The 23274-nt window shown below is 56.1% G+C and overlaps 12 protein-coding genes across 12 annotated transcripts; 7 read left to right on the forward strand and 5 right to left on the reverse strand.

The window, feature by feature from the left end:
• Window positions 1–31: 31 nt before the first annotated feature.
• Window positions 32–1730, forward strand: QBC33DRAFT_525494 (uncharacterized protein). Its single transcript, XM_060426815.1, has 2 exons — window positions 32–103; window positions 163–1730. Exon 2 carries the CDS (start codon window positions 199–201, stop codon window positions 1441–1443), a length of 1245 nt encoding a protein of 414 aa, XP_060288246.1. The 5' UTR covers window positions 32–103; window positions 163–198; the 3' UTR covers window positions 1444–1730.
• QBC33DRAFT_173361 (major facilitator superfamily domain-containing protein) lies at window positions 1345–3277 on the reverse strand. The gene is made up of 2 exons (XM_060422360.1): window positions 2544–3277; window positions 1345–2488 (listed from the first exon to the last, which is right to left on the reverse strand). Exons 1-2 carry the CDS (start codon window positions 3169–3171, stop codon window positions 1563–1565), a joined length of 1554 nt encoding a protein of 517 aa, XP_060288247.1. The 5' UTR covers window positions 3172–3277; the 3' UTR covers window positions 1345–1562.
• Window positions 3278–4090, reverse strand: QBC33DRAFT_173374 (uncharacterized protein). The gene is made up of 2 exons (XM_060422361.1): window positions 3761–4090; window positions 3278–3692 (listed from the first exon to the last, which is right to left on the reverse strand). The coding sequence occupies exons 1-2, from the start codon at window positions 3980–3982 to the stop codon at window positions 3384–3386; spliced, it is 531 nt and encodes a 176-aa protein (XP_060288248.1). The 5' UTR covers window positions 3983–4090; the 3' UTR covers window positions 3278–3383.
• A 1129-nt stretch (window positions 4091–5219) lies between these two features.
• QBC33DRAFT_173434 (uncharacterized protein) lies at window positions 5220–6729 on the forward strand. The gene is made up of 3 exons (XM_060422363.1): window positions 5220–5252; window positions 5586–5803; window positions 5864–6729. Exons 2-3 carry the CDS (start codon window positions 5689–5691, stop codon window positions 6625–6627), a joined length of 879 nt encoding a protein of 292 aa, XP_060288249.1. The 5' UTR covers window positions 5220–5252; window positions 5586–5688; the 3' UTR covers window positions 6628–6729.
• Window positions 6730–6982: 253 nt separating this feature from the next.
• Window positions 6983–8373, forward strand: QBC33DRAFT_592916 (uncharacterized protein; the record flags this gene model as incomplete). Its single annotated transcript, XM_060431701.1, has 1 exon — window positions 6983–8373. The coding sequence occupies exon 1, from the start codon at window positions 7183–7185 to the stop codon at window positions 8371–8373; it is 1191 nt and encodes a 396-aa protein (XP_060288250.1). The 5' UTR covers window positions 6983–7182.
• Window positions 8374–9119: 746 nt separating this feature from the next.
• QBC33DRAFT_592918 (uncharacterized protein) lies at window positions 9120–10116 on the reverse strand (the record flags this gene model as incomplete). Its single annotated transcript, XM_060431702.1, has 3 exons — window positions 9120–9545; window positions 9604–9623; window positions 9686–10116. 3 exons carry the CDS (start codon window positions 10114–10116, stop codon window positions 9142–9144), a joined length of 855 nt encoding a protein of 284 aa, XP_060288251.1. The 3' UTR covers window positions 9120–9141.
• A 2576-nt stretch (window positions 10117–12692) lies between these two features.
• On the forward strand, window positions 12693–13606 carry QBC33DRAFT_616208 (glycoside hydrolase). Its single transcript, XM_060432661.1, has 3 exons — window positions 12693–12777; window positions 12849–13193; window positions 13253–13606. Exons 1-3 carry the CDS (start codon window positions 12726–12728, stop codon window positions 13522–13524), a joined length of 669 nt encoding a protein of 222 aa, XP_060288252.1. The 5' UTR covers window positions 12693–12725; the 3' UTR covers window positions 13525–13606.
• A 399-nt stretch (window positions 13607–14005) lies between these two features.
• On the forward strand, window positions 14006–15815 carry QBC33DRAFT_525504 (uncharacterized protein). The gene is made up of 3 exons (XM_060426816.1): window positions 14006–14673; window positions 14746–15015; window positions 15078–15815. The coding sequence occupies exons 1-3, from the start codon at window positions 14096–14098 to the stop codon at window positions 15466–15468; spliced, it is 1239 nt and encodes a 412-aa protein (XP_060288253.1). The 5' UTR covers window positions 14006–14095; the 3' UTR covers window positions 15469–15815.
• A 393-nt stretch (window positions 15816–16208) lies between these two features.
• QBC33DRAFT_555201 (uncharacterized protein) lies at window positions 16209–17120 on the reverse strand (the record flags this gene model as incomplete). The annotated part of the gene is made up of 1 exon (XM_060429609.1): window positions 16209–17120. One exon carries the CDS (start codon window positions 17118–17120, stop codon window positions 16209–16211), a length of 912 nt encoding a protein of 303 aa, XP_060288254.1.
• A 388-nt stretch (window positions 17121–17508) lies between these two features.
• QBC33DRAFT_525507 (uncharacterized protein) lies at window positions 17509–18929 on the forward strand. The gene is made up of 4 exons (XM_060426817.1): window positions 17509–17830; window positions 17889–18154; window positions 18215–18704; window positions 18768–18929. The coding sequence occupies exons 1-4, from the start codon at window positions 17778–17780 to the stop codon at window positions 18817–18819; spliced, it is 861 nt and encodes a 286-aa protein (XP_060288255.1). The 5' UTR covers window positions 17509–17777; the 3' UTR covers window positions 18820–18929.
• Window positions 18746–20990, reverse strand: QBC33DRAFT_566173 (heterokaryon incompatibility protein-domain-containing protein). The gene has a single exon (XM_060430447.1). The coding sequence runs from the start codon at window positions 20941–20943 to the stop codon at window positions 18943–18945; it is 2001 nt and encodes a 666-aa protein (XP_060288256.1). The 5' UTR covers window positions 20944–20990; the 3' UTR covers window positions 18746–18942.
• Window positions 20991–21366: 376 nt separating this feature from the next.
• On the forward strand, window positions 21367–23181 carry QBC33DRAFT_555204 (FAD binding domain-containing protein; the record flags this gene model as incomplete). Its single annotated transcript, XM_060429610.1, has 1 exon — window positions 21367–23181. One exon carries the CDS (start codon window positions 21367–21369, stop codon window positions 23179–23181), a length of 1815 nt encoding a protein of 604 aa, XP_060288257.1.
• Window positions 23182–23274: the final 93 nt, after the last annotated feature.

The following is a 23274-nucleotide window of genomic DNA, read 5'->3' on the forward strand; positions in this document are numbered from 1 at the left end:
GACCCATTGATTGGGGCCTTGACGAAAGGGAGGACTAATAGTCAGGTACTGTTAGAATGTACTGGGAATCCGGTACCTGAAGGGTGGTACACGAAAATAGAAGGTTTGGCATATCCATCAAAATTCAGATAATTTATCCACCAACAAGTTCATATCGATCAGTTCACGATTCCATTCGAAGTCCTCCGGCCTGCGGCCATGATCCTGGAAGGGTCACGTGATAGGGCGTCCCTACTTCCGAGGCCAGTCCGTGCGTCGATTTTCGGTCCAGGGTTCTTTCGCCATGTCCATGATTCTTCAACCTGTACTGCTGCATCCGAAGCTTCTATCTTGCGAGGCACCATCCATTCTCGCGTGCCAACGTCTGCCGAAATACAATTCAGCGGCTCTTCTCATCAATTAGCCAAGCCTGACCATCATAAACCACGTCTTTCGGCCACAGCCGCGTCCACGACTGCCTCCGAATCGCACCCCCCACACCCCGCCGAAATGTCCGAATACTGGAAGTCGACACCAAAATACTGGTGCAAGCAATGCGGCATCTACGTGCGCGACACGAAACTCGACCGCGCAAATCACGAGTCCACGGGCAAACACAAGAGCGCCCTGCAGCGATCCCTCCGCGACCTGCACCGCGGCCACGAGAGGGAAGAGCGCGAGAAGGACCGGGCGAAACGGGAGGTCGAACGCCTCAACGGCGTCGTCTCGGGCAAGCCATCCACATCATATACACCGGCATACGGCGGGCCGAAAGAAGGGGCATATGGCGGCGCCGCGCCTTTGAGGGCCGGGGCAGGACAGCCGGCGGAAGTGGGCCGGCAGGAACAGCTGGAACAGCTTGCCGAGCTGGGGGTCAACATCCCCACCGAGCTGAGGCGCGGCATGGCTATGGCGGGCGAGTGGACCGTGACTTCGACGCGCGTCATCAACGAGCCGGGGGAGGGCAAGGAATCGGCGGCGGTGGGGACTCGCGCCACTGGGGTGCGGAAACGAGAGAGGGAGCTGACCGAGGAGCAGAAGGAGGAGGAGAAGGCTATCAAGGGGCTCTTTAAGAAGCCCAGGAATTGGGGGAGGGATATGAGAGATATGCCCTCTGAGGGAGACGCCGAGCTGGATCAGCTCTTGAGTGGGCCCCTGGTGAAGGCCAAGAAAGAGGAAGGCGAGGGGAAGCCCGATGAGAAGGCCGGTGGGATAAAGAGCGAGGATGATCGTAAACCACCTGCACCATCTACAGCAGCGGAATCAGAGCCGCCGACGAAAGAGGCTCCACCTCTCATCAAGCGGGAGTCTGACGGAGGGGATGCCGAGGTGGGACAGCCGGCCCCAGCTGAGGAGGTCATACCTGCGGCTCCTGATTCGAAGAGCAACGACCTTGAACCTGCGGGAGCAGAGCCTACAGTGGTTTTCAAGAAACGAAAACCGAAGAATATCCGGCAGAAATGATGTGCCTGGCGACCCTATGGAGGTTCAAGAGAAAATGATACCCAGCCGTTTGCACCCAGCATATTGCCTTGCTCCCAGCCCAACCGTGATATGGAACACGAATTATCCCCCCAAGTTACCTAAGTATCGGGGCTCAAGGCGTATGGGCTCTTCGTCCTTAACTTTGAACCAACCCACCAGAACACGAGAGGCGCCGGGGCTAGAACAACGGCGATGGATCCCAGAAAAGTCATCGTCCACTGGACGCCGATGCCACTGTATAATGGCCGCGCGGCCATGACCATCCCCCCCGCGATCAAGTATCGCACCATTGTAATGCTCGCCAGCGCGATTGCCGCATGGTCCCCGTAGCTGTCGATGATGTACTCATAGCTGCTGACGTATATGGCGATCAGCGCCACCCCAAACACAAAACAAGCCCCGAGACTCGACCAGATAGAAACACTGCTGCGGTTGCCCCAGCCTAGCCAAAATAACGATATCGGGAGCAGCGGTGCGGCCACGATGGCGGGCCATAGCCTGAACTCGGGCTTGATCGGAGCTCCTCTGACGTGTTCCGTCTTCCGCCGTGCCCAAGCGTACATCCCCGGGGCTAGTAATGTGAAGGCCGTTGCTCCAGCTGCAATCGCCGCGAAACATGATCCCGTTTGGCCAACCGACAGACCGTAGGTTTGTTTGAAGATGTAATCGAATCCCGAGAGGAAGGTGAACAGAAGCACATAGAGCAGGACAAGGTAGCCGCCGAGTATCGATATAACGGGCTCTTTTGCGAAGAACTTGGCCGGGAGTGGGAGGACCTTCTTCATCCTCTCCGAGAATGACGCAGCCTCGGCGTGGTCCGACACGTAGCGATCATCGCCAGTAGCTCGGCGTAGGTGCCTGGCCCTCCAGTCGAGGAGGAGCGGCAGGTACGTCTCGGGAAGGAAGAAGAAGGCGACGAGAAAGGCAGCCCCGGATATGATCAGGGTCACCCACTCGGTCCAGCGCCATCCGAGCCGTTGGTTCTCGACGATCCAGCCGCCGGCGATGGGCGCAATCACGGGGGCTTTCCTCCAGTCAGCAGTAGCCCAACCGCTCGATTTCGATGTATAGTTGTTTACCTGCCACGTTCGCCCATGCAATGGCGGGGAAAACGAACGCCCTCTTCACCGGCCGGAACTGGTCCCCCACACTCGACCCATTGATGCTCAGCGTCGCGCTGGAGAACAGCCCGACGAAATACCGGCAGACGACCAGACCCCCGAATCCCGGCGTCAGCGCCGTGCCCGTGACAAAAAGCAGGTAGCAGAACGTCGAGACGAGGTACGTTGGGTTCCGGCCGACCGTCTCGGACACGGGCCCCGCGAACAGCGCGCCGGACCCGATCCCCAGAAGGTACACGGCCGTGGTCAGGCTCTCGACGACCTGGCTGACGCCGAACTCCCGGCTGGCCGCGGCGCTGCCCATGGACGACGCGGCGCCAGCCCACGCCTGGGCGAAGATCAGGAGGCACAGCACGGCGATGTTCTTGCACCGGTCGACCAGAGGCCAGTTGCGCGGGTCTAGGGGGTCGTCGTCGCCGGAGGTGCGGACGCGGATCTGGCCATGGTCACGGCCCGGCTGCCGGTCGTTGTCGGCTTCGTGGTGTGGCGAATCGGGATCCGGCTGCCGTCGCGCTGGTTTGTCGCGGGTTTGGATTTCCTCGTTGACTTGTCTCGCTATGCGCCGATACTGCACCAAAGACCACATTTGACGGGTTGTGATGAGGTCCGCCACGGGACATGTTGCTTGCAACCACGTATTGGGGAAGGGCGAGTTTTATTGAAGGGTGTGCTCACGCGGGCAAACACTCGATCTGCGGGTATGACGTAGGTCAGGCCCTGTCCGACTACCTACCTGAAGTACCTACGAAGTTGTGGGCTCTGATGTTCGAATTTAGGCGCCAGCTCATTTCGTTCAATTTACAAATTATCCCCGTCCACTAGAAATGGCCTCAAGTCCTCTGGCGGCGTCTCCAAGATCGTACGTGTGACGTCGCCAGAACTCGCTGCATGCCCACACCGACGCTCTACTAAACGTTTAATCTCGTTGTATTCCCTCGACAATGTTTCGGATTCCTCCGCCGTAAGACTCTGCTGAAGCCATACCAGCTCTCCCGCAGCCTCCTCTTGGAGATGGGGCTCCATATCGAGCCACACCGCCCTCAGCGAAGACATGCAGCTTTCTTCATCGGGGCGGAAATCCAACAGCCGTCGCAGCTTCTCCTTTATCTTTGTCGCCCACCGTCAGCCGGGCTGTAAAGGAATCAGACGCGGGGAAAGTAGAAAAAGAGACCCACGCTCTTATAATCCTTCCGAACCCTGTCCCGCGCGTCCTCACTCTCCGCCAATCTCGCCTCCAGTACGGGGGTTATCACGATCTCCTCGGCGATGAGGTGGCGCATCAGTTCCCCGACGAACTCCCCCGGGTCTCTCTCCTCGCGGCGGGCGGTAATGGTCTGTCTGTACGTCGCCTCGGTGCGCTCGAGGTCGCCCCTGATTATGTCTGATATGCTAGCCATCGTCGGAGTTGGGGGAAATTATTGCTTCACAGTTCGTCGTTCGTGGTAATTATTTGGGTCCTTTTGTCTGCCAAGGATACGCGCGGGGGATGATGATGGTATGACGCAACGGGCGTTCTGCCGCCCCAAGACGACGACCGGAAAGGGATTGATACACGCCGGTGTAGAGATCACAACTCAGATTTCGGGGGTATTACCTAGAAGGTACTGAATTGCATGCTCTTGGGAGGAATAAAAAGGCCATATGCCAGCATCATTTTGGCTTCAACGGTGCTTGGAGGTCTGCCCCTTTGTGTCTTCAGCATATGTCCGTTCCCGGGCCACAAAAATGGAGCTAGCTCTCGTTCCGCTGAACGCGGAATGGGGTGTCACTATGACCATAACCCAACCATAACCCTTTCGATGAGTTCAAAGAATAGGCGCATCACAACTATAAGAGGAGTGTTGCAGAGGAGAGGAGTAGTGATAGCACACGTGTACTGCAGGCATGGACCGGCCGCAGGGGTTGGAAATACTGGGAGTGCCCCTGCTGCATGGATCTGAATACCGACGACAGGGTGGGTACAATGGCTACCTAGGTACCTAGGTACCTAATGCGTAACCTAAGTCCTCCAACAGCCAGTCTGCAGATGCCTTCAGGGGATCCATGCCATCGGACCTGAAGGGTAAGGCCCAGATCAGCAAGGCAGGAGAGAGTGAAGTCGCTACTCACTTCCGGTTGCTTGACTTCCATGTTCCGTATCGTCACGTCCGGTATTATTGACTTCCGGCCCCGGCGCTCTTTCCATCGAAGAAATGTCGTTGTGGCTCCCCACTGCTTGTTGGCAGGTGCGCCTTCCCACGATGGGTTCGGGTTGCAGGGGTGTGCTCAGTTCAGTCCCGGGTGAGTGGAGGCTCGACCAGGCTTGCGATCATTAAGGAACAGGTTCCATTCCTGCGGCACCAGTGGAAAGGAAATCTAAACATTTTTCTTCCCGGCCGTCCAATTGGCGTTTGGATCTTCAAGCCACAGGGAGCGGATCGCATTGAAATATGCATTCGAGCCGGGTTTAAAATCAGGGGCAAGTGCAGGAGCTGTTAGACATTGGGTTGTTGGTAGGTAGAGGTATGATTGTGTGACGTGTGATAAAGGAAACGTGCGTGACCAACAGACAGCACAGCAAGCACCCCTACCTAATCTTGCATGCCTTAGCTTCCAGGCTCTGTGCCTAGGTATACCTTACCCACCTGGGCTATTTACTACGGCTTCTGGTTCCGGCCGTTGATAAAGGTGAATAGGTTCCTCAGCATGTCGGGTACTCCATATCTGACAGCCGTTGTCCATCCCAATCACGCTGGCAGCCAGCGCGGTCGATCGGCCGTCTCGGTGAATTGGTCCTTTGACAAACACAATCAAGGCAAAGTTCCTGTCTCGACCCGTCGTTTGTGGAACATCCCCCATTTCCCTCGCTGTTGATCCAGCAGCTTCGGGGTTCCCTCTCACTTTTCCCCCACAACCTGGAAGTCCTGCCCTCCTCCAAATCCAATTCAACTCCATCGCGCAAGCCCCGCGCATCGTCAAAAGTCACGAGCATGCGAAGATGACTTACAATCCATTCATCAGTAATGGCACCTGCTACTTCGAGGCCGGGGAGCGGTCAGCGGGAGTATTCTTCCCGTGCGGAAACGATGCCCTCGGGCACAAGCCCTGCTGCCAATCAGGCGACATGTGCCTTGCGAACAAGGCATGCTACAACGGCGAGTTTGGAGTCACGTATCTCGCCGGTTGCAGCGACCCTGACTATAACGACTCGAGCTGCCCAGACAAGCAATCATTCAAAGGTATGAAGACGTCGACTCAGTCAACTGGGAAGAAGGCCGAGGCTAATTCCCGCCATCAAGATACACCATGGACTGGGCTAGTACTATGCAACAATACAAACCAATGGTTGCAGTGCAGACAGTCAGAAAAACCCAAGGTATTGACCTCGCCGGACCCGTGCTCCTGCCCCGAACCCGCATCGAGGACCATCGCATTCCTCGACGCAACAAAGTTGGCAGACATCGGCCAGCTGCCGGCTACATCCGGGGGGAGCGTCCTCTGGCAGAGTGGATTTATCCCGACTGCTTCGGAGGAAACTCCGACATCGACCCCCAGCACCACCCGACCTTCTTCATCCGCCGTGCCCACGGCACCATCGTCGTCATCATCGGCATCGGCATCGCCCTTCTCGACATCGTCAGCTCTACCGACGAGCAACCCACCGGGAATGACCGCCGCCGCGAAAGCCGGCATTGGAGTTGGAGCGAGCCTCGGCGCCCTGCTGATCCTCGGCGCATTGCTGCTGTTGTTCCTTCGGCGGCGGGAGCATAGGAGAGAGTCTCATATGTTTGACTGTTCTCCCCGCGAGGTCGAGAGTAAGGGCAAGAGCGATGCCATGGACATGCCGGGATTTGCAGTGACGCCGGTGACGCCTGTAACCCCGGCACTCAGCGAGCTGGATCCTGGGGCGGTGCGGCGGTGGTCGGAACTCCAGGGTGATTACACGCCGAATCCAACCCTGTCGGGGCATTTTCTCCAAGAGTCAACCCCAAGACGGACTGATGGCACACATGGAAGGAGGATTGCGCAGTACGCAAAACACGTTGCGGAGTTGCCAGGTTAGCCTGCTATCTGCATCAGGGACTAGGTCCTGGTGCTCAACCCGGGCTCTGGCCCCCTGTCTGTCTCTAAGTTCCTGTACAATTATTACCTCCTGATTTCAGTGCAGCACCTGTTGCTGCAGGTTGTGCTTGGCTCGCTGGCACTCGGTCAGATTAACAGGGCGAGCACAGGGTAATGAGTCACCGTGGTAATAAAACGGCGAGCCATGTTGGTGGACCTCACATCTGGTGCCCGCCCCTTTAAGTTCATGTCTCCTGAGTGCTTAGAATTAAACCTTAACGATATGGAAGAATACTATATATTAGTAGCTTTGCAACGGGTAGTTATACGCAAAGTCTAAAATACTTGAAAATAATCTTCTTTTCTCTTCTCATCTTATCTTTTTCTGGGTTTTGCCACGCAACGGAATCCTATATAAAGGCGGACTGTTCTTCCGTCTTAGCTTACCTTTCGTCTTATCCTTCCTTCCACCTACACAAAACGTCCAGTCACCCCATCTCGATACCTTCACTAGTCGCAGAACCAACTTCGACTCGAACTCTGGACGTCTTTCTCGATGGAGACCAAGTCACGTCTTCTCGCACTCCCCACGGAGATGCGCCTCGCAATTTGGGCCGCCGTGGGTGAACAGGAGAACTTCTCCAACCTCCTCCAAGTCAGCAAGCAAATCCGGTCCGAGGTCCTGCATGGAATACCCGGCGGTTCCCTATCGTGCCGCTGCTCTTCCTTGGACATCGACTCTTCCTCCTTCAACAAGTGCCGGTATTCCTTCCCGGTAGACCAGTTGACCATCATCGTGGATTCATCCTGCTCAGAGCAGTCATGGCTCACATTCAGCGTGCGGGTATGCCATGGCCGGGGATCCTCAACATGGACCGTCAAGAACCTGCGCTCGAGCCTGGCCAGGAATCTCATCCACTACAAGCCCCGCGGGGTCGTGGTCGAGTTCCGTGCCCCAAAAAAGGGATACTATCTCGCGGCATTCATAATCCTCCGCGCGAAGCTGGATAACGTCGCCCTCGTGCTCGGATGGATCAGGCCGCAGGCGAACATGTCACTTCGGATACGATTTGCCGATCCGTGGTCCGAGAACGAGAAGCGACCGGCAAAGCCATTCTGGGAAAATTGCCCGCTCGGCCGGGAACGACATCGATACCCCAGGTGGGACAGACGTTTCCCCTACTTCTACGAGTTCCTCATGACACCCCTGATATGCAACTGGGCCTGGCGGAACGCCACGGTTGTGTTTGACCGAGAACCTCGACGGAAATCCACGTCCTTTGTCTCAGGCTACCTGGGCAACGGCCAGAAGAGGGTTCATTATCACGGCTACAAGGAGCTTATACTGGCGAATTGGGGCACCTGCCATGAATTGATCCCCGAAGAGAGGAGAATGGAGTCGCCACGGCAGAAGAAGCACCTCAAATTCGACAACTATGAAGTCTACTCCAGAGACTGGGCCAGTTATTCCTACGCTGATCATTCGACTTGGGCGTCGGCGTTTTCACACTATTACGACACGTTGGACAATGTCTACCGAGAAGCCCACTACATATTGGGCCGTGTTTCTGCGTCAGGCAGGGCGGAGGAACTTCTTTCCTTCATACCCCCTGAAAGGTACCGGAGAAACAAATATCTCATGTGGGGTGAGAACGTTGAGGACGAGTGGAATGAGTGGGCTTCTTGGCCATTTTTGCCTTGGCCTCACACTTGGGCGATTGGATTTTGGGATCACTTGTTCTGCTAAGAATGGATACCGAGCGCTTGAGGAGTAATTAATAATTATCATTACCCTTGGGTTCAATTCAATATCAAGTACAAAGCACCGTCAAACTTTGCACAAATCGTTCCAAAACAGTATGTGCTCAACATGTCTTCCGGCAGGTTGTATGAAGCAAAGACATGCACTTTGCTAGCCGTTTTCCAGGCCCAAAAGCCCAGCCATTCCGTCGAAGCCCACATGAGTTGCTAGAAGTATTGGGATGGAGTCAATAGCGGGCAGTATATCTCTTCGCCGTGATTTCTGAACTCGCATTGTCGACCCTGGGCGGGGAGGGAGGAGAGGGGGTCTCGGTCTTGCGAAGTCATGTTTGTGGTTGACCGACGAGTGCTGGGGCCGAGAAGAGTCTCAAAAAAAGTAGGATTTCTGGCGCCGTAGGACTTTGAGAAGATTACAGAGAAAGTTGACTCGAATAAGTGTACTTCGTACCTAAGAGGACGCCTAGGCAAATCCTGCCACAATAGGTAGGTAGATTGACAATTATCAACAGTCAAAGGCCAACCTCAAAGATTGGTAGCTCTATGCCTTGCACATCATCGGCACAAGTATGAGTTTTGGTCTGGTCCCATATGTCCACACCCCCGGCGGATCCCCTACCTATACCGTAAGCCCCCTGTCGCTGTAACACCCGCAGAAATGCCAGTCTTCTTCCTTCCTCGATAATCTTGTTTGTTTCCCTCCCTCCCCCATCTTCCACCCCTAGAAACCCCCCGGTCGTTAACATGGTGCTGCTCCTCAACGCGGCCGATACCTGTTCACTCGGAAATCGTCCAGGTCCGCCTGCACCTGGACGCCGAGCGCCCAGCCATGAATCGCGTTGACCCACTCGACCAGGCCCATCATCATTTCCCGCTCGGTCCCGACGCCCACGGCCAGGTTCCTGACGCGGTACTTGGGCTGTTTCGCCTGCTGATGCTTGATTGCGCCTCGTCGGTTCACGACGGCATCGTACGTGCTGCCAATGACGGCGGCGCTCGGGAGGATGGAATCCGGCGGACGCACCGGAGGCGGCGCGAGGAAGGATCGGGATGTGTCGGACGCGCTAATTATGCTTCTGGGCTGGCGGTCCGTGGTCGTGCTGGGGGCGTGCGAGGGCGGGCCTCCCGATCGGGGCGGATGCGTACCGCCGCCTTCTCCACCTTTGCATGAGTGAGTGAATTGTGGTTTTGCAAAAGCATGCGTCTCGGTCTTCTTTACGGTCGGAGCGCCCGCCGGTGCTGTCGCTCAAGCCGTCGATGCGACGCCGTCTTGGATGCGCCGTTCCGACTCCTGGATATACCAGACGCTGTACTTGTCGGGCGAGATGAGCACGAGGAAGTGCAACATGTCGCTGTGGCCGCTCTTTTCGGGCCTGCTGTTGCAGCCACCAGCAGCATCCTTGTCCTGCTGCCAGCCGTCCGGCCGAGGAAGCGGCCCATGGCGACTCATTCGGTTGGTCTTGTCGCGCAGCTCGATGCGCCGTTTGAGGGCGGCGCATCCGGCCGTGGCCAAACGCTCAATGTTGGCGATGGCGCACGTCGGGTTGCTTCTGGTCGTGTTGTCGTCGTCGCCGCCGCGTGGATAGTACTGAACCGTTAAGTAAGGACAGATGGAGTGCTTGCTGGGACACGTGGCGACCAGGGTAGTATATGCCAGTCGTGGCCGGCCGGAGAAACCTGCAGGCCGCAGCCAGAAGGTGTATGGGGAGCGGTGCGTAGAGGGCGGCGGCATCGCAAAACTCAGGGGAGCCGAGTCTGGGTGTTCCGCATGTCATTGCCCGTCCTTGCCACCACCACCCGCGCCAGCAATCTGCTTCTTGTTGTTGTTGCTGCTGTCGGAGGAGACATGTTCCTTCTGCGCATCCGCATCCTGGCGACACGCGACGAGCCAGTTGCACTTGGTCTTGTTGGGATCGACCGCGGCAGAGAGCATGTGGCCGCGCAGGAGGTGCCGGACGAGGTTGGCCTCGACCATGGCATCAGTTATGCCGGGCATCTTGCTGACCAAGTACACATGCTCCTCCACGAACCGGGACGCCAGATCCTCGGACACACATAGGTAATTCCTAGGACGCCAGCCGCATATACTGCATCCCAAGTTGACCCTTGGCTCCCCCATCCTGCTTCTGCAAATGATCATCCGTGTCGCCGTCCTGCCTCCCGACCGCAGCAGTAGTGGCGTCAATCGCGGCGAAGAAGAGCTCGGCGTCCTAGGCTTCGGTCTCTGGCTCCACCACAAACAGTCACTACTGGCCGCGAGCCACTTGGGAGTTATTTTCGGGTGAGCTCGAACTAGAAGGCGTCGTCGTCGACTCGACTGGATGGTCGAGGGAGAGATAAATAAGCGTTGAAGCGCGCAACGCAGGCCCAGAGATGCGAGATGAGGTCGGGGTCCGTTTCAGGTGGATGGTACGCGTCAGCTGGCAGAGTTTGCGATTGTTGCCGATGCTGGAGTGTTGTTGTTGGTGGTGCTGGGTTGGGTGTTCTTGATGAAGAAGTGGCCAGATCTGGGGATGCGGTCGCGATCAACGAGACCTGGTGAGGCGCCGAGGGGTTGTGGAAGGGCGACGAGGTTTCGGTAGCAGGGGATTTCGGGCTACAGAAGCGACCCCGAAACTGAGGCTGCCAGACAACGGCCATATTCTCTTGGTTTTGGTCACCAAGGTCCTGGGGAAGCGCACGGGGCTGAAATAGCTTCTGCCTGTCCGAGTCACCGGGCTTGTTTGCTAGCGGAGCTTGATTTGCACTGCGGATCTCCGCAAGCACATGGCGCGTAGAGCTCACTCTTGCAAGCTAGAGGCAAAGGCCGTGAATTTTGTGTTGTCGCGGTCTGAAAATTTAGTTCACGAAACCGATCAATTTGTAGGTGCCTGCTCTGCCGGGCTGTCGTTGATGTTGACATTGGCCAATCAGATCTTTCCCAGCCAGGGTCTGTGGTGAGTGGCACTGTTTACTACTTAGGAAATAGGGGGCTTAATTACATCTCAACATCAAACCCCTAACCTACCGTGCCTATCTACCAAGCATCCTCGATAAAGTGCGGATGGAGACAAAGGTCGAGATGGGGAATTGGGATGACAACGAATTATGGTATTTTCTCAAATGACTCTCACATTCCTTATCTTTTTCTCTATGCTTGTTCATCATGGAATCAAGTAACAGTGGAGCACATCAACAGCCATGCTTGTGGTCACGATGCCGCCAAGCCAAGAATCAGCCAAGCCTTGAGATTCGGGAGCCAAGACCCAAGAGCCGGTATGCAGCACCTTATTTTGAGGTTCCGTCACCCTACCCGCTTGGCAAGCCATGATCAGCAGGAATTACAACACTTGCCCTTTTAGTACATGCGGAACGGAGGAGTGTGTGTGGAAGGGTGAGAAGACTGCGACCTGGAGAATCGAGATATGTCTATCTAATACCAACAGGACAAATTGTTAGCACTGCATCTGTCTGTTGGCTCTAAATCTAGGATTCTAATCACAGATGATTCCAAATATCAACACACAGCAAGACATGTCGCACCGCACTCCTGCCGTTATTGCCGTCTCACACCGTTGCACAACATCCTCGCACGCAGTTTATAAGCGCAAACGATATATCACATTTCAAGTCCACCCCCCACTCTCCTCGCCATGATGGATGGAGACGGCGTGTCGACGACCCGCCACGGCCCAGCCGAGCTGATCACTCGAGAGGCCTGCAGCTTTGCACGTAAGCCGACAGGTTCAAACCCTGTCACCAGGGTTTTGTCCTGGAAGTGTCAGTGCCGGGTATCCGGACGACGGTCTGCCTGGATCCTTAATATCTCTGAACGACGACTTCCGTCCTGTCTATTGGGTGCTGACAGCCCTTCACCACTTTACCGTCGCGTTACACCGCCTCTGGCAAGAGTGCTTCTAGGAGCAGATTTTTCGATCCTCGAAATGATGACTGTTTTTGGTCGCATTGTAATAGCCCAGTATGCAATAGGCGTCAGATATTCCAATGGCAAGAAATATAACGAACTCAATCTAAAGAATTGTGGTTTCCTGGCTAAAAGGATCGTATATGCCGTGGATAGAGTGCAAAGTGTGGGGTTAGCATAAAGAGTCGGCCAATCATTTCTGACATGGCTGTCTTGTAATATCAATTGAACATCTTGTGACCTCGAGCTTGCTCCAGATTCATGTGCATTATAAACAATCAACGGAATATGCCAAGCCGAATACACCCCGCTATTTAACCCAAACTTGGTCCGAGCATGTTTATAAGGCATTGGCCTCCAGCCCGAGCAGCCCGCCAAGGTGTCGACGACTTACTTCCTAGGTTTGCAATTCTTCGGCAAAGTCCCTCAACACCACCATGCAGCTCGTCGCTTCCCTACTGGCATTTGGGGCTGTCGCCCAAGCCCACTGTGAGTCGCCCTCGATGCCCAACGCGCCATCTTCATCTCCGTCAATGACCCTGACATTTTATGGCTACCAGATACGCTCGTGGACGTCGGAGCCACCGGTACCGATTTCGCCTATGTTCGCACGCCTGTTAACCAATACAGCCATGCGCCCGTTGAGAACCTCAACAGCCCTCAAATGACATGCTACCAGCAGGGCTCGGCACCGGCACCGAAGACTTTCACCGTCGCCGCTGGTGCTCAACTTCCCATCTACTTCAGCCAGGCGCCATACCACCCGGGCCCGTATCAAGTGTACATGGCAAAGGTACCATCGGGCCAAACTGCCGCCACATGGCAGCCATCCGGAGCCGTATGGTTCAAGATCTACTCATCGGGGGCCACGTTTAAGGGCCCGGGAGAGGTGTTTCCTAATTCTTGTGAGTCTCATTCGCCGCTTCACAACCGAATAGAGCTCTGCTGAGGGTAACAACTGCAGGGCCGAATCCCCTCAGCGTAACAATCCCCAAGAACCTCCCTGCGGGCGACTACCTCGTCCGCCCCGAGCACATCGGTCTTCACGTCCCCGGATCGCCGCAGCTTTATTTGGGATGTGGTCAGGTGACTGTCACTGGCGGCGGCAGCGGCACACCTGGGCCCTTGGTTGCATTCCCCGGCGCATACAGCATGAGCGATCCGGGTCTCTCAGTCGACTTGGGCACTCATCCGACGACTTACAAGGCCCCTGGCCCTGCCGTTTGGACCGGTTAGAGTGGTAGATTCCCTCCCGAGAGAGTTCGTGAATCAGAGTTGTGCTGGGTATGTTAGGCTGGCTCACCCTTGCCCATACGGGGCGAACTCGAAGACTTCGCCCTGTTTCACTATAAGATGTATTATAACTAGGTAGACTCCAGCGAATCTGACACGTTAAATTCCGCTGCAGGACAGGTCTAACAGCCTCATTTTTTATGCGCGATTAACACTTCATGCCAGCCAGTCGGCAGCTGTTGTGCGTCGTATCCGGTGACTTACAGGAACGAAATGCCCTTGGCAGTGTGCCTCAAGGTGTGGCAACTGGCTATTGGTTGAGCTTTGAGAGCCTCCGCCAATCGCGGCAACTTGACGCATGAACAGTTGTGTTGCGAGCGAATTTGGCCAGATAAGCTGCATTAGTCTCGGTCTCTGATTAATACATGTGTATATTTACCTAGGTACTTAAAGCCCGTCGCTCTCGGCTGGGCACAGCCCGAAACCACCTTTCTCTTTTTGATCTCCTTTCTCCCTCGTTCTCTAAGGCTTTCCAAGTCAAGAGCCTGACTTCTTATTCATCTTGTGGGAGGCCATGGGTCATCGCAAGGGAGCCCCGTCCAGAAAGAGGGAACCGAAGGAATCCAGGCCGTATTCGGACCACGGATATGGCTACAGCGGCGACTACCAGCAGAACCCATGGGACGAGCACTACCCGGCCGTCTTCGCTACTCCTTGCCAAAGTGTAGAATCGAGACTTGAGCCCACATATCTGGAGAGCGCCGGTTACGAACAAGATTCGACTTATTGTGGCAGCGACTTGCAGCATGTGGAAGCCACGCCTCATTCCAAGGTGAAGAAGAAGAGCAAGCACTCTTCAAAAGAGTCGAAATCGGCCCCCTCAGTCCATCAATCGGGATTAGACTTCGGACATGCAGGATACCACCCACATTTTGAGCAACATACAGATGGTTATGCCACCTCGTCCACGCTCTCCGACAAGCTTGCTGACCCGTATTCATACGGTCAGGGAACGCTGAGCACCGAACCAGGGGAAGTCAAAGCTGATGGTCAAACCTACACCGCACATCTCGATTCATACCTAGAACCCACCTACTATGATGGTGAGCCCACGATGGACTACGCTGACCAAGATAAGACGGAACGGAACGGGTGCGGAACCCTTTTCTTTTCAACAATCCAAGTTGACGATCCTCGGATTCTAGAAGCTAACTCTGCAAACAGGCCAGAGAGGCACTACGATGTCCTTGTATTCCTTGTAACGTGGCAAGGACATGGTATCAGTGCTCTAGAGAGCAACGTTGGACGTCTAGAGCAGGTTTTCCGAGACTACGACTACCAGTTCGAGCACTACGAAATTCCTCGAACGAAGCCAGGCCCTCATCTGTCGGAGGCATTGGCGACATTGAAACACAGGTTGAGTCCCAGATCGCTACTGATATTCTACTACTACGGGCACGGCAGGCTTGAGGGCAAAAAGCTGGTCTTTTACAGGTGAGCCTCATCGGAGCAACTCACCAAATCAAGCTACGCTTGCTAACGAGCTACATGTCCAGATCCAATGAGGCTACGGAGCCGAGCATTCCCTGGCCAAGCATTCGAGACACCCTCGTGCCATACAAATATAACACCTTATTCATACTCGAATGTTGCCACGCTGGCGGGGCAAATATTGGCCCCTTGGGGCATCGCTTCACCAAGTTGGTTTTAGCCGCTTGCGGAGCCAGGACAACCGTTTCTTCACGCATATATGATTCCTTCGCGGCGGCTCTCTGTGAGATTCTAGAGGAGCGCAAGACCAGAAAGAGGCCTACCACAGTCAGGGAATTGACTGGTCTGGTCAGCGAATACTTGTACAGGCGCGGCACCCCCATCATGGGGTTTCCTAAGCTCATTGGCAAAGATGGCGACGACATTATCCTCAGCCCGGGACTTGGTAGTTGGTGAGAGAATTGCTTTAGTCGGTGAGAGAATTTCCCGCAGAATAGAGCCTGTCCTGATATTGCGGGATGCGGTTTATGGCGTTGTAATCTCGGATGTGAATGCATCAAGATAGGGGCTGGATGATAGCTTCGCGGGGCGCTTTTTTCATTTCCTTTGAGACTTGATTCCCGGTTTCTTCCAATGACAGTGCGCTTCATCTCTACAATCCAGGAGCTCTCTTGTCTGTTACCGAGTATTAAAATGTCGATTGCCTTTCCTAACACCGACGTCCCGCATTGCTTGAGATTTCGAAGCTTAAGTAATTACAGGCTATTTCTATCTAATTCTCTGCACAGAGAAGCAAACCACCGAATAATCTTATTTATTCAAAAGGGTTTGAAACAGTCAGATGGGGGGCAACTTTGACGATTACAGGTTTGACTTCTGCCGTGTAGTTAGATTTCTTCCCCCATCCCCTGTCAGCCTCATAATTGTCGCTTGGGCAAACTCATATTGCTAGCTAACGAGGGAAAAAACATGAGAGGATTGGGGAAAGGGAGAATCAAAAGATAATGAGAGACCTAAAGTGATTAAATTGCATAGCAAGTCCACAAGTCGCCAGCATTCTCCAACGCATCAGCTCATCCGCAACAAGACGACGGCTTCAAAGCTGCCTGGTAATACTTCGTACGCCTCTCGTACCAATAATTCCCAGACCTACCCACCGCTTTCCTAGAGTACTCTTCGTCACGCTAGAGAGCACACTATGCTGGCGGATCAAGACGTGGGGGCCGCGGTGGATCGGAAGGCCGTTCATTTTCGACACCCGGACCGAGTGTTCCCGTATCATGTGCAGAGTCAGGGTAGTCAGGGTAGTCAGGGTCATAGTATGGGTATGGGGTGCTCGCTTCCAAGGGCGTGTCCGAGTAACGTGCCGTTTTGGGCTGCTTAACCGACGACGAATGCAGCTCTTTGCGATTGCTTCTGGATGTGGTCGAGTGGTTCTTGTGGGCCGGTTGCCGACCTGATCGGGTTTTCCCATCCCGAGACAGTTGTGGAGTACGAGATTCGTAGCCATCCTGCTCCCAACGAGCAGTATATTCCTCTAGCGCAGGCTCTTCCGCCAGAAAACCTGAGTTGCGCGCCGTTCCACGCTGCCGAACCGAGGACGAATGCGGTCCCAAGGAGCCCTTTTTGGACTTCGTTGAGAGGGGCTTGTGAGCTTGCTTCTGATCTGACCAGTTTTCCTCTTCGTCCTGGGATTGGAGTTGAGCAGAAGCACCATGTGACCAGCCGGACCCCGAAGCAGGGTCATATCCTGTAGAAGGCGGCCAGCCCGAGGCAGGGTCATATCCTGTAGAAGGCGGCCAGTCCTCGCTGGAATCCCTCAGGGTGAATCCAGACTGCTGGGTGGAGGAAGCCGCAGTACCGAGGTCGTATAGGTCGGCCGAGGAATATGGGCCATCCTGAATGCGCTCGTCGAGATGAATATTGCTCATTAAATCGTCCAAGGTCGAGTTGGTGTGGGATATCATTGCATGTGGCTCTCGGCCGCCGCTCGACTTGGGCTTTTTCCCTGAGCGATGTTTCCTGGAGGAGCTGCGAGGCTCCCTCGCTATCGTCATCTCCTCTTCGATGGAAAAATGAAACATGTCGACTCTCAGATTCTCAGGCATCGGGACCAGAAATGGTAACCTATCGAGCGTGCAGTGTTGTGTCCCTGCCCCTCGATGGCGTTACGATCGCAGATGTCAAGAGTGTGGCGTCTAAAAAAAGGACGTAGGCAAGACGTGTCTCCTCTAGTAGGATGTACGGTATATTGGAGATCTGACCGAGAATGACGCACCGAGAATGCAGTGAACCGGTAAGTAGAGTTGGTGGGCTGTGACACGTCTTTGGGGCACGAGTTCTGGCACAAAACTGCGCTTTAGGCTGCAATAAGCCAGCCGAATACTTTGCACAGGCCCGTTGGGCTGAAGCATCAGCCAGTCATTTGCCAGATATTGCGAGCACCTCACCTGCGGGCAATGAGGGTCTAAAACTGCTTCTGCATGGAGCCTCTCGGATAATGATGGTCATCTGCTGTTATCACGCAACATCATTGGTGCCCGCTTCTCCTGCAGTTCTGCAGTTCTGCAGTTTTTTCATGACGTGGCCGACCGATATTATATCTCGAGAAGGCGGTTCCTTCATTGTTAAGAGCCTACATTTCAAGTCTCTAGTGTCGTTGCCGGGCATCTGGTGTCGCCTCGAAGTTCATTAGGCTGTCTCCCTCCTCCCTCCTCCCCTGCGGCTCTCGCCGCCGACGCCTTGTGAGATACGCCAGGCTGCTGATGGATCCAGAGATGAATTCGTTGAGCCAAGACGAACTCGACGAGAGACCTTGGTATTTAACGGGTAATCGGGTGGTCAAGGTGGACAGTGTAGCTAAAGATACGATGCAGGAAATACATCGGCTACAGAGGGTTTGCAGAGTTCGCATCCCAGTCTGACGACTTCTTCGCACTTCGTCGGTTCGATAGACTTCACACGAGAACGATTCTGGTTCTACAAGCAAAGCTGTCTGCCCTCGAGAAAGAACTTGACATTATCGACGGCGAACTCAGTAGGAAGGATGCCGACGATATTCATAACGGTAAAGCCGTTGGCGACAAGGACGAGCGAAGAGTCAAACTCCTCGGGGAAATCACCAAGGCTCTCGAGACATACGGTAAGTGAGTCTACTAGCCCCGAGTTTGCGATTATTAACTAACTCATGAGCAACTCTCAGATGCCACCGTATTTCGTTACTTGAAGCTTAAAAGTAAACCACAGGCTGCTCCTTCGACGCTTCGAAACATGACTCGGTGGCTCAAAAATCGAAATGAGCCAATTGACTTCGAAGAGACAGAGTTTTTGAAACAAAATGATCTCATATCAGTTTCGCCTGTCGAGAAGCCGCCTTTCAGGAAGTTCTTTGAAACGTCAATACTCCTTCCCGCGTCAAATCTCTTCAAGTTTCCTCGGAGGCAAGAGGAGGATACAACGCTCCTTGCACATCAAACAACAGTCTTCCTCCACAACGAACCAGACACACTAGTCTCACTAGGAGTATTTACTACGGCTGGGATCCTGTTGATTAGTCCTCTCTGGATTCTTTCCAAGACTACTGGGGCCGAACAGAAGCTGTCCGTGATAACAGCCTACCTATTGGCGTTCCTGACAGCACTCACTTGGGGTACTACTTCTTCGCCATTCGAGATCTTTGCAGCCACAGCTGGGTAAGTTCTAACTATCAGATATAGTGACGTACGTTATATTTCTTCTAATGATGGTCAGCTTAGCTATTCGGCAGTTCTACTCGTTTTCTTGCAACTTGGTCTTTCAAGCAACTAAAGGAGCGTCGACTCCACGACACTCTTGTGTAAGCCTCGTGTGGTAGATAGGTTCTTCAAAGGTTATAGTTGGTGCGAGCAAAGTACCGCAACAACTTCTCTTGTAGCCAAGATGAAATTTCGCCTAGATTAACTTCAAGGCTCTTCGCCGCCACCTAAGAGAGTCATAGGTTTCCTCCAGACTTCTATCCATCTTGAACTGGCCATCTACATTGCCAGGCCCACTTGGGATGGCGAACCTCGCCAAGCCTATCCGGCGGAATGTAGGCTCGCTCCCTGTCCCGCAAAGGAGCAACCCGCAGATGACAACCCGTCTCGCAGGGTCGAACTCCTTGGTTGTCCATTGCAGCTGCATCAAGACGATCTCTTCAGGGCCGTTATCGAATCCCGGCCTTCCGCTATACGACCCGCTATACCCTCCTCTCCCGTCAGGTTTGACTTCACAACAGGTCCCAAAGGACAAGGACTTCAACGTGCGGGCATCCATGCAGTTTCCCTCCAGGACGATGAAGGAGCCTTCTTCGACGCCCATGTAGGGGTTTGATCCACTCCCGAGAACCATGTGGTGATCTACTAGGCGAGGGTTATGCCGACTCGGCCACGGCGAGGACGCGACGGAGCTATGGAGGATGTGGTCCGCGCCTTCCCAGTCGTACCACACCTCGCCGTCTACCGAGGCCCAGCTCCACGAGGGCGCACGGTGGTAGACGGTGGTCCTTCTGTTTACCTGACACTGCCAGGCAAGACATCGTGCCACATGCCCGCTCCATAGGCCGGCCAGATAGCCCCCGGCGCCGCGCAGGCTGATGCTGAACATGGCGGCCAGGCCAGCGACGGCGGGAAGCTTGTCGGACGAATATGTCAGTCGTCGGGGCGAGAACTCCTGCAGGCAGTTGAACCACACGCGCAGGATTGCATCCGGCTCAGACCCAGCTTCGTCCTTTCGCGGTTCCGTCTGATGGTCATGCGCACGCCGCCATTGCGCAGCTGGTACCAGCATATCCGCCTTGTTCAAAACCATCCCCTGCCCGTGACGAGCGTCCGGACCCCCCTCCTCAACCTGCGGCCGCGTCGACTCGAATCGACAGCACCTAGCACACTCCCAAATCATCTCGAATGTCGTATAGTGTAGGATACGAGTAGCCAGGATGCGCTCCTGCGCCGCCCAGCCACGGGAACTCAGCACCGACCCACCGACCACGCTGAGCGGCGGCACCTTTCGCCACTCGTGCTCCCCCACGACGTGCACGTCGGCGACGAAGTACCGCTCGCGCGAGGCGCCGAGGAGAGGCGAGGTCAGCGCCGCACGCGGGACGAGGAAGCCCTGGTCGCTGTGCGCGGCCGACGCGGCCGACAGCACCAGCGCCGCCGTGCCGTAGATGGTCGTCATCTCGGGCGCCTGCTCGACCCAGTCGGCGGCCGAGTCCTGCACGATGCACAGCGCGTCGATCCAGACGTGCCGGAACCCGAGCCGGCGGGCGACCACCAGCGCGTCGACGAAGTTGCGCGATAGCGAGGACACGTCGATGCCGCCGTCGGACTGCCACGCGGCCTCGTTGGCGCTGAGGAGTTTGGTCATGTGAGCTGCTGCCGGGCCCCAGCAGTGCGTCAGGGCGACGAAGCGGCCAGTCGTCCCTGGTGGTGGCAGGAAGAGCCGCGGGGGGGCGCTCTCGTCGTCGGCGAGCTCGATCACCCGCTTCGGCAGAGGGGTGTCGACTTGCGGCGCGCAGCCGTGCTCGGTGCATTCGCGCAGCCATTCCCGGGCCCTCTGCCAGCAGGCCTCTTCGGTCGGGTTTTCGGGGATTAGAAAGGTCGGTTCGAATGCGTTGAACCAGCCGGGGAGGATCCTGGCTTCGATCGGGGCAGGGCTCGATTGCGGGTCCCAGCAGGACAAATTAACCCACCTCTGGCGCCATGCGGCACGGATGGAAACAGATGATTCCGGACTGGGCGCCTCTGCGCCACCGTCGAGGCGAATGCGCAATATTGCGTCCCGGAAGAAACGACAGCCCTCGCAACCCTGGGCAGCATTCCGCTCGAGTTGGCCGTAGGACGGGAGGGCGAGGGGCTTTTCGAGTAGGCTTGCAGGTTCTTGATACGCGTCACAATATGCGCAGAGAGCCATGACTGGGGGATGAAGGGCTTTCTTAGCTCGTCGAGACGAAATGACCGGCTGGAGATGCCCTAGTGTCTATTGTATGTCCTTTGATACAATACCTTTGTAATTACTCTGGGCGTTGGGTTCGACATTGGGTAGTAATGCGTTTAATTAGCTCCCAGATATGCCGTGACCCAGAGGCATCGGCCATCAACGCCATCCCAAAGCGGTTGTCTAACAGAGGGGCCAAGGAGTTTATAATGGTCTCCCGGAGACCTGAGAGGCAGTCGGTGCAAAGAAACACATGTCGGTGGCGGCCGGGTGGCGGGCCGGACAAGCTAGGATCCGGCTATATCCGTCGGTGAGGGGAAGATCGCCAACCATCTTCTTTCTTCTTTGGTGCTAAGGATGATGTGAATGATATGATCCTGAATACTGAAGCCAACTAAAATGCACCACGACACCGACATTCTCATCGTCGGGGCAGGCCCAACCGGCCTGACCCTAGCCCTAGAACTAGCCGCCCAAATCCGACAAGCCGACGACCCCATCGCCAGCCCCTCCCCCACCATCTCCTTCCGCATAATCGACAAAGAACCCACCCGGTCCGACAAGAGCCGCGCCCTCGCCATCCAGCCACGGACCCTGGAGCTGCTCAACCGCCACGGCAGCGCGGCGACCGACCTATCCGCCCGCGGCCGGCCCGCGTCGGGCGTCACCATGTTCGTCAGGGGTCGCAGGGCCGTCGACATCGATGTCACGGACCTCGGCTTCGACGACACGCGGTTCCCACTGCCGCTGATCGTGTCGCAGGCTGAGACGGAGAGGTTTCTGGAGGAGAGGCTGGCGGCGTGCGGGGTGGCGGTTGTCGAGAGGGGCGTCGCGGCGACGAAGGTTGAGCAGGCTGGGGACGGGGTCGTCGTCACGCTGGTGAAGGGTACGGCCGGAGAGAACGAGCAGCAGCAGGAGGAGGAGGAGGAGGAGATTGTTCGGTGCAGGTATGTAGTCGGCTGCGATGGGGCGCATAGCACCGTCCGGCACGCGTCGGGGCTGAAGTTCGATGGCGCACCGTATCCGCAGGACTTCATCCTCGCGGACACGCACATCGACTGGCCGCCGCTGGACGGGCTGCAGGGTCGCATGGTGGCATTCCTCGCCGGAGGGCTGATGGTCATGTTCCCGTTCCGGGACGACAGCTTGGTGCGTCTCGTAGTGTCCCGCCCGGGCAGCACGCACCCAACCGGATCCGCCTCCTCCTCGGCACCTGGCGGGCAGCAGCAGCAGCAGCAGGCCCCGGAACCCACGCTCGAGGACTTCCAGCAGGCGTTAGACTCGTTATACCCCGGGAAACCCCGCGGGAGGCTGCACTCGCCGGTGTGGATGACGCGGTTCCGCCTGCACCACCGCGGCGTCGACGCGTACCGCGACGGCCGCCTGCTCGTCGCCGGGGACGCCGCGCACATCCACAGCCCCGCCGGCGGACAGGGCATGAACGCGGGCATCCAGGACGCCGTCAACCTTGGGTGGAAGCTCGCGGCGGCGGTGCGCGGCGAGAAGGCGCGGCGACAAGGGGCTGGGGAGGAAGATGGGGAAGTGTCCGAGCTGGAGACCCTGCTGGATAGCTACCATGCTGAGAGGTACCCGGTCGGCAGAGCCCTACTGCGCGGCACGGACCGCCTCTTCAGCTGGGCGACGTGGACGAACCCCGTCTGGATTGCCTTGCGCAACGCGCTTGTCCCGCTGGTGGTGCCGTGGCTAGTGCGCGACCGCGGGCGGCGCAGGGAGGGGTTCCGCTTCATGTCCGAGTTTAGTATTGCGTACCGCGAGAGCGCCGTGGTCGGCACTGCGGCGGGGTTCCGAGGGCCGGTCCGGGGAGGTGATCGTCCCCCCGATGGGAAAATCCTGGGTGAGGATGGGGGGGAGGCATGGTTGATGGATCTGTGCCGAGGGGTGGTGCATCACCTTCTCCTCTTCTCTGGTACAGGGGCCAACGCTGCGAGTGCTGCGGAGCTTCAACGGGCGAGGGATGGGTTTCTTAACGGTGGCAAGCCTAAGACTGGTGTGCATGTGCACATTGTTTACGCCGTGGCTAAAGCGGATGGTGCCGAGGGCTGCGTTGACATCGGCGGACAACTTCACGAGCGCTATGGCTTTAAGGGGCCGGGATATGTCTACATTCGGCCTGATGCGTACATGGGCCACATCGGACCTCTGGACTCACTGGGAGCTGTCATGTCTGTTGCGACACGTCAATCTTGTGTGTGAAGACCAAGTGGCATTCCAGGCCTCGGCAGAGGCTGATCTACGGCAAATCAAGAGTGCTGCAAGATTTCACTGAGCAGAGACTTGCCAAGGCAG

Source organism: Phialemonium atrogriseum (assembly GCF_030411735.1).
Source record: "Phialemonium atrogriseum strain 8032-3 unplaced genomic scaffold QBC33scaffold_2, whole genome shotgun sequence".
In the NCBI taxonomy this organism is placed as follows: Eukaryota; Fungi; Ascomycota; class Sordariomycetes; order Cephalothecales; family Cephalothecaceae; genus Phialemonium; species Phialemonium atrogriseum.

Excerpts from the sequence above, each read along its gene's own strand:
- QBC33DRAFT_525494 (XM_060426815.1), top strand. The coding sequence starts at position 199 with ATGATCCTGGAAGGGTCACGTGATAGGGCGTCCCTACTTCCGAGGCCA.
- QBC33DRAFT_173361 (XM_060422360.1), bottom strand. The coding sequence starts at position 3,171 with ATGTGGTCTTTGGTGCAGTATCGGCGCATAGCGAGACAAGTCAACGAG. Across the intron at positions 2,489-2,543 it reads TGCATGGGCGAACGTGGCAG|CCCCCGTGATTGCGCCCATC; the intron begins GTAAACAACTAT and ends ACTGGAGGAAAG.
- QBC33DRAFT_173374 (XM_060422361.1), bottom strand. The coding sequence starts at position 3,982 with ATGGCTAGCATATCAGACATAATCAGGGGCGACCTCGAGCGCACCGAG. Across the intron at positions 3,693-3,760 it reads TTCGGAAGGATTATAAGAGC|ATAAAGGAGAAGCTGCGACG; the intron begins GTGGGTCTCTTT and ends TGGGCGACAAAG.
- QBC33DRAFT_173434 (XM_060422363.1), top strand. The coding sequence starts at position 5,689 with ATGTGCCTTGCGAACAAGGCATGCTACAACGGCGAGTTTGGAGTCACG. Across the intron at positions 5,804-5,863 it reads AGACAAGCAATCATTCAAAG|ATACACCATGGACTGGGCTA; the intron begins GTATGAAGACGT and ends CCCGCCATCAAG.
- QBC33DRAFT_616208 (XM_060432661.1), top strand. The coding sequence starts at position 12,726 with ATGCAGCTCGTCGCTTCCCTACTGGCATTTGGGGCTGTCGCCCAAGCC. Across the intron at positions 12,778-12,848 it reads GGCTGTCGCCCAAGCCCACT|ATACGCTCGTGGACGTCGGA; the intron begins GTGAGTCGCCCT and ends TATGGCTACCAG. Across the intron at positions 13,194-13,252 it reads AGAGGTGTTTCCTAATTCTT|GGCCGAATCCCCTCAGCGTA; the intron begins GTGAGTCTCATT and ends TAACAACTGCAG.
- QBC33DRAFT_525504 (XM_060426816.1), top strand. The coding sequence starts at position 14,096 with ATGGGTCATCGCAAGGGAGCCCCGTCCAGAAAGAGGGAACCGAAGGAA. Across the intron at positions 14,674-14,745 it reads GATAAGACGGAACGGAACGG|GCCAGAGAGGCACTACGATG; the intron begins GTGCGGAACCCT and ends CTCTGCAAACAG. Across the intron at positions 15,016-15,077 it reads AAAAAGCTGGTCTTTTACAG|ATCCAATGAGGCTACGGAGC; the intron begins GTGAGCCTCATC and ends CTACATGTCCAG.
- QBC33DRAFT_525507 (XM_060426817.1), top strand. The coding sequence starts at position 17,778 with ATGGATCCAGAGATGAATTCGTTGAGCCAAGACGAACTCGACGAGAGA. Across the intron at positions 17,831-17,888 it reads GAACTCGACGAGAGACCTTG|GAAATACATCGGCTACAGAG; the intron begins GTATTTAACGGG and ends GATACGATGCAG. Across the intron at positions 18,705-18,767 it reads ATCTTTGCAGCCACAGCTGG|CTATTCGGCAGTTCTACTCG; the intron begins GTAAGTTCTAAC and ends TGGTCAGCTTAG.
- QBC33DRAFT_566173 (XM_060430447.1), bottom strand. The coding sequence starts at position 20,943 with ATGGCTCTCTGCGCATATTGTGACGCGTATCAAGAACCTGCAAGCCTA.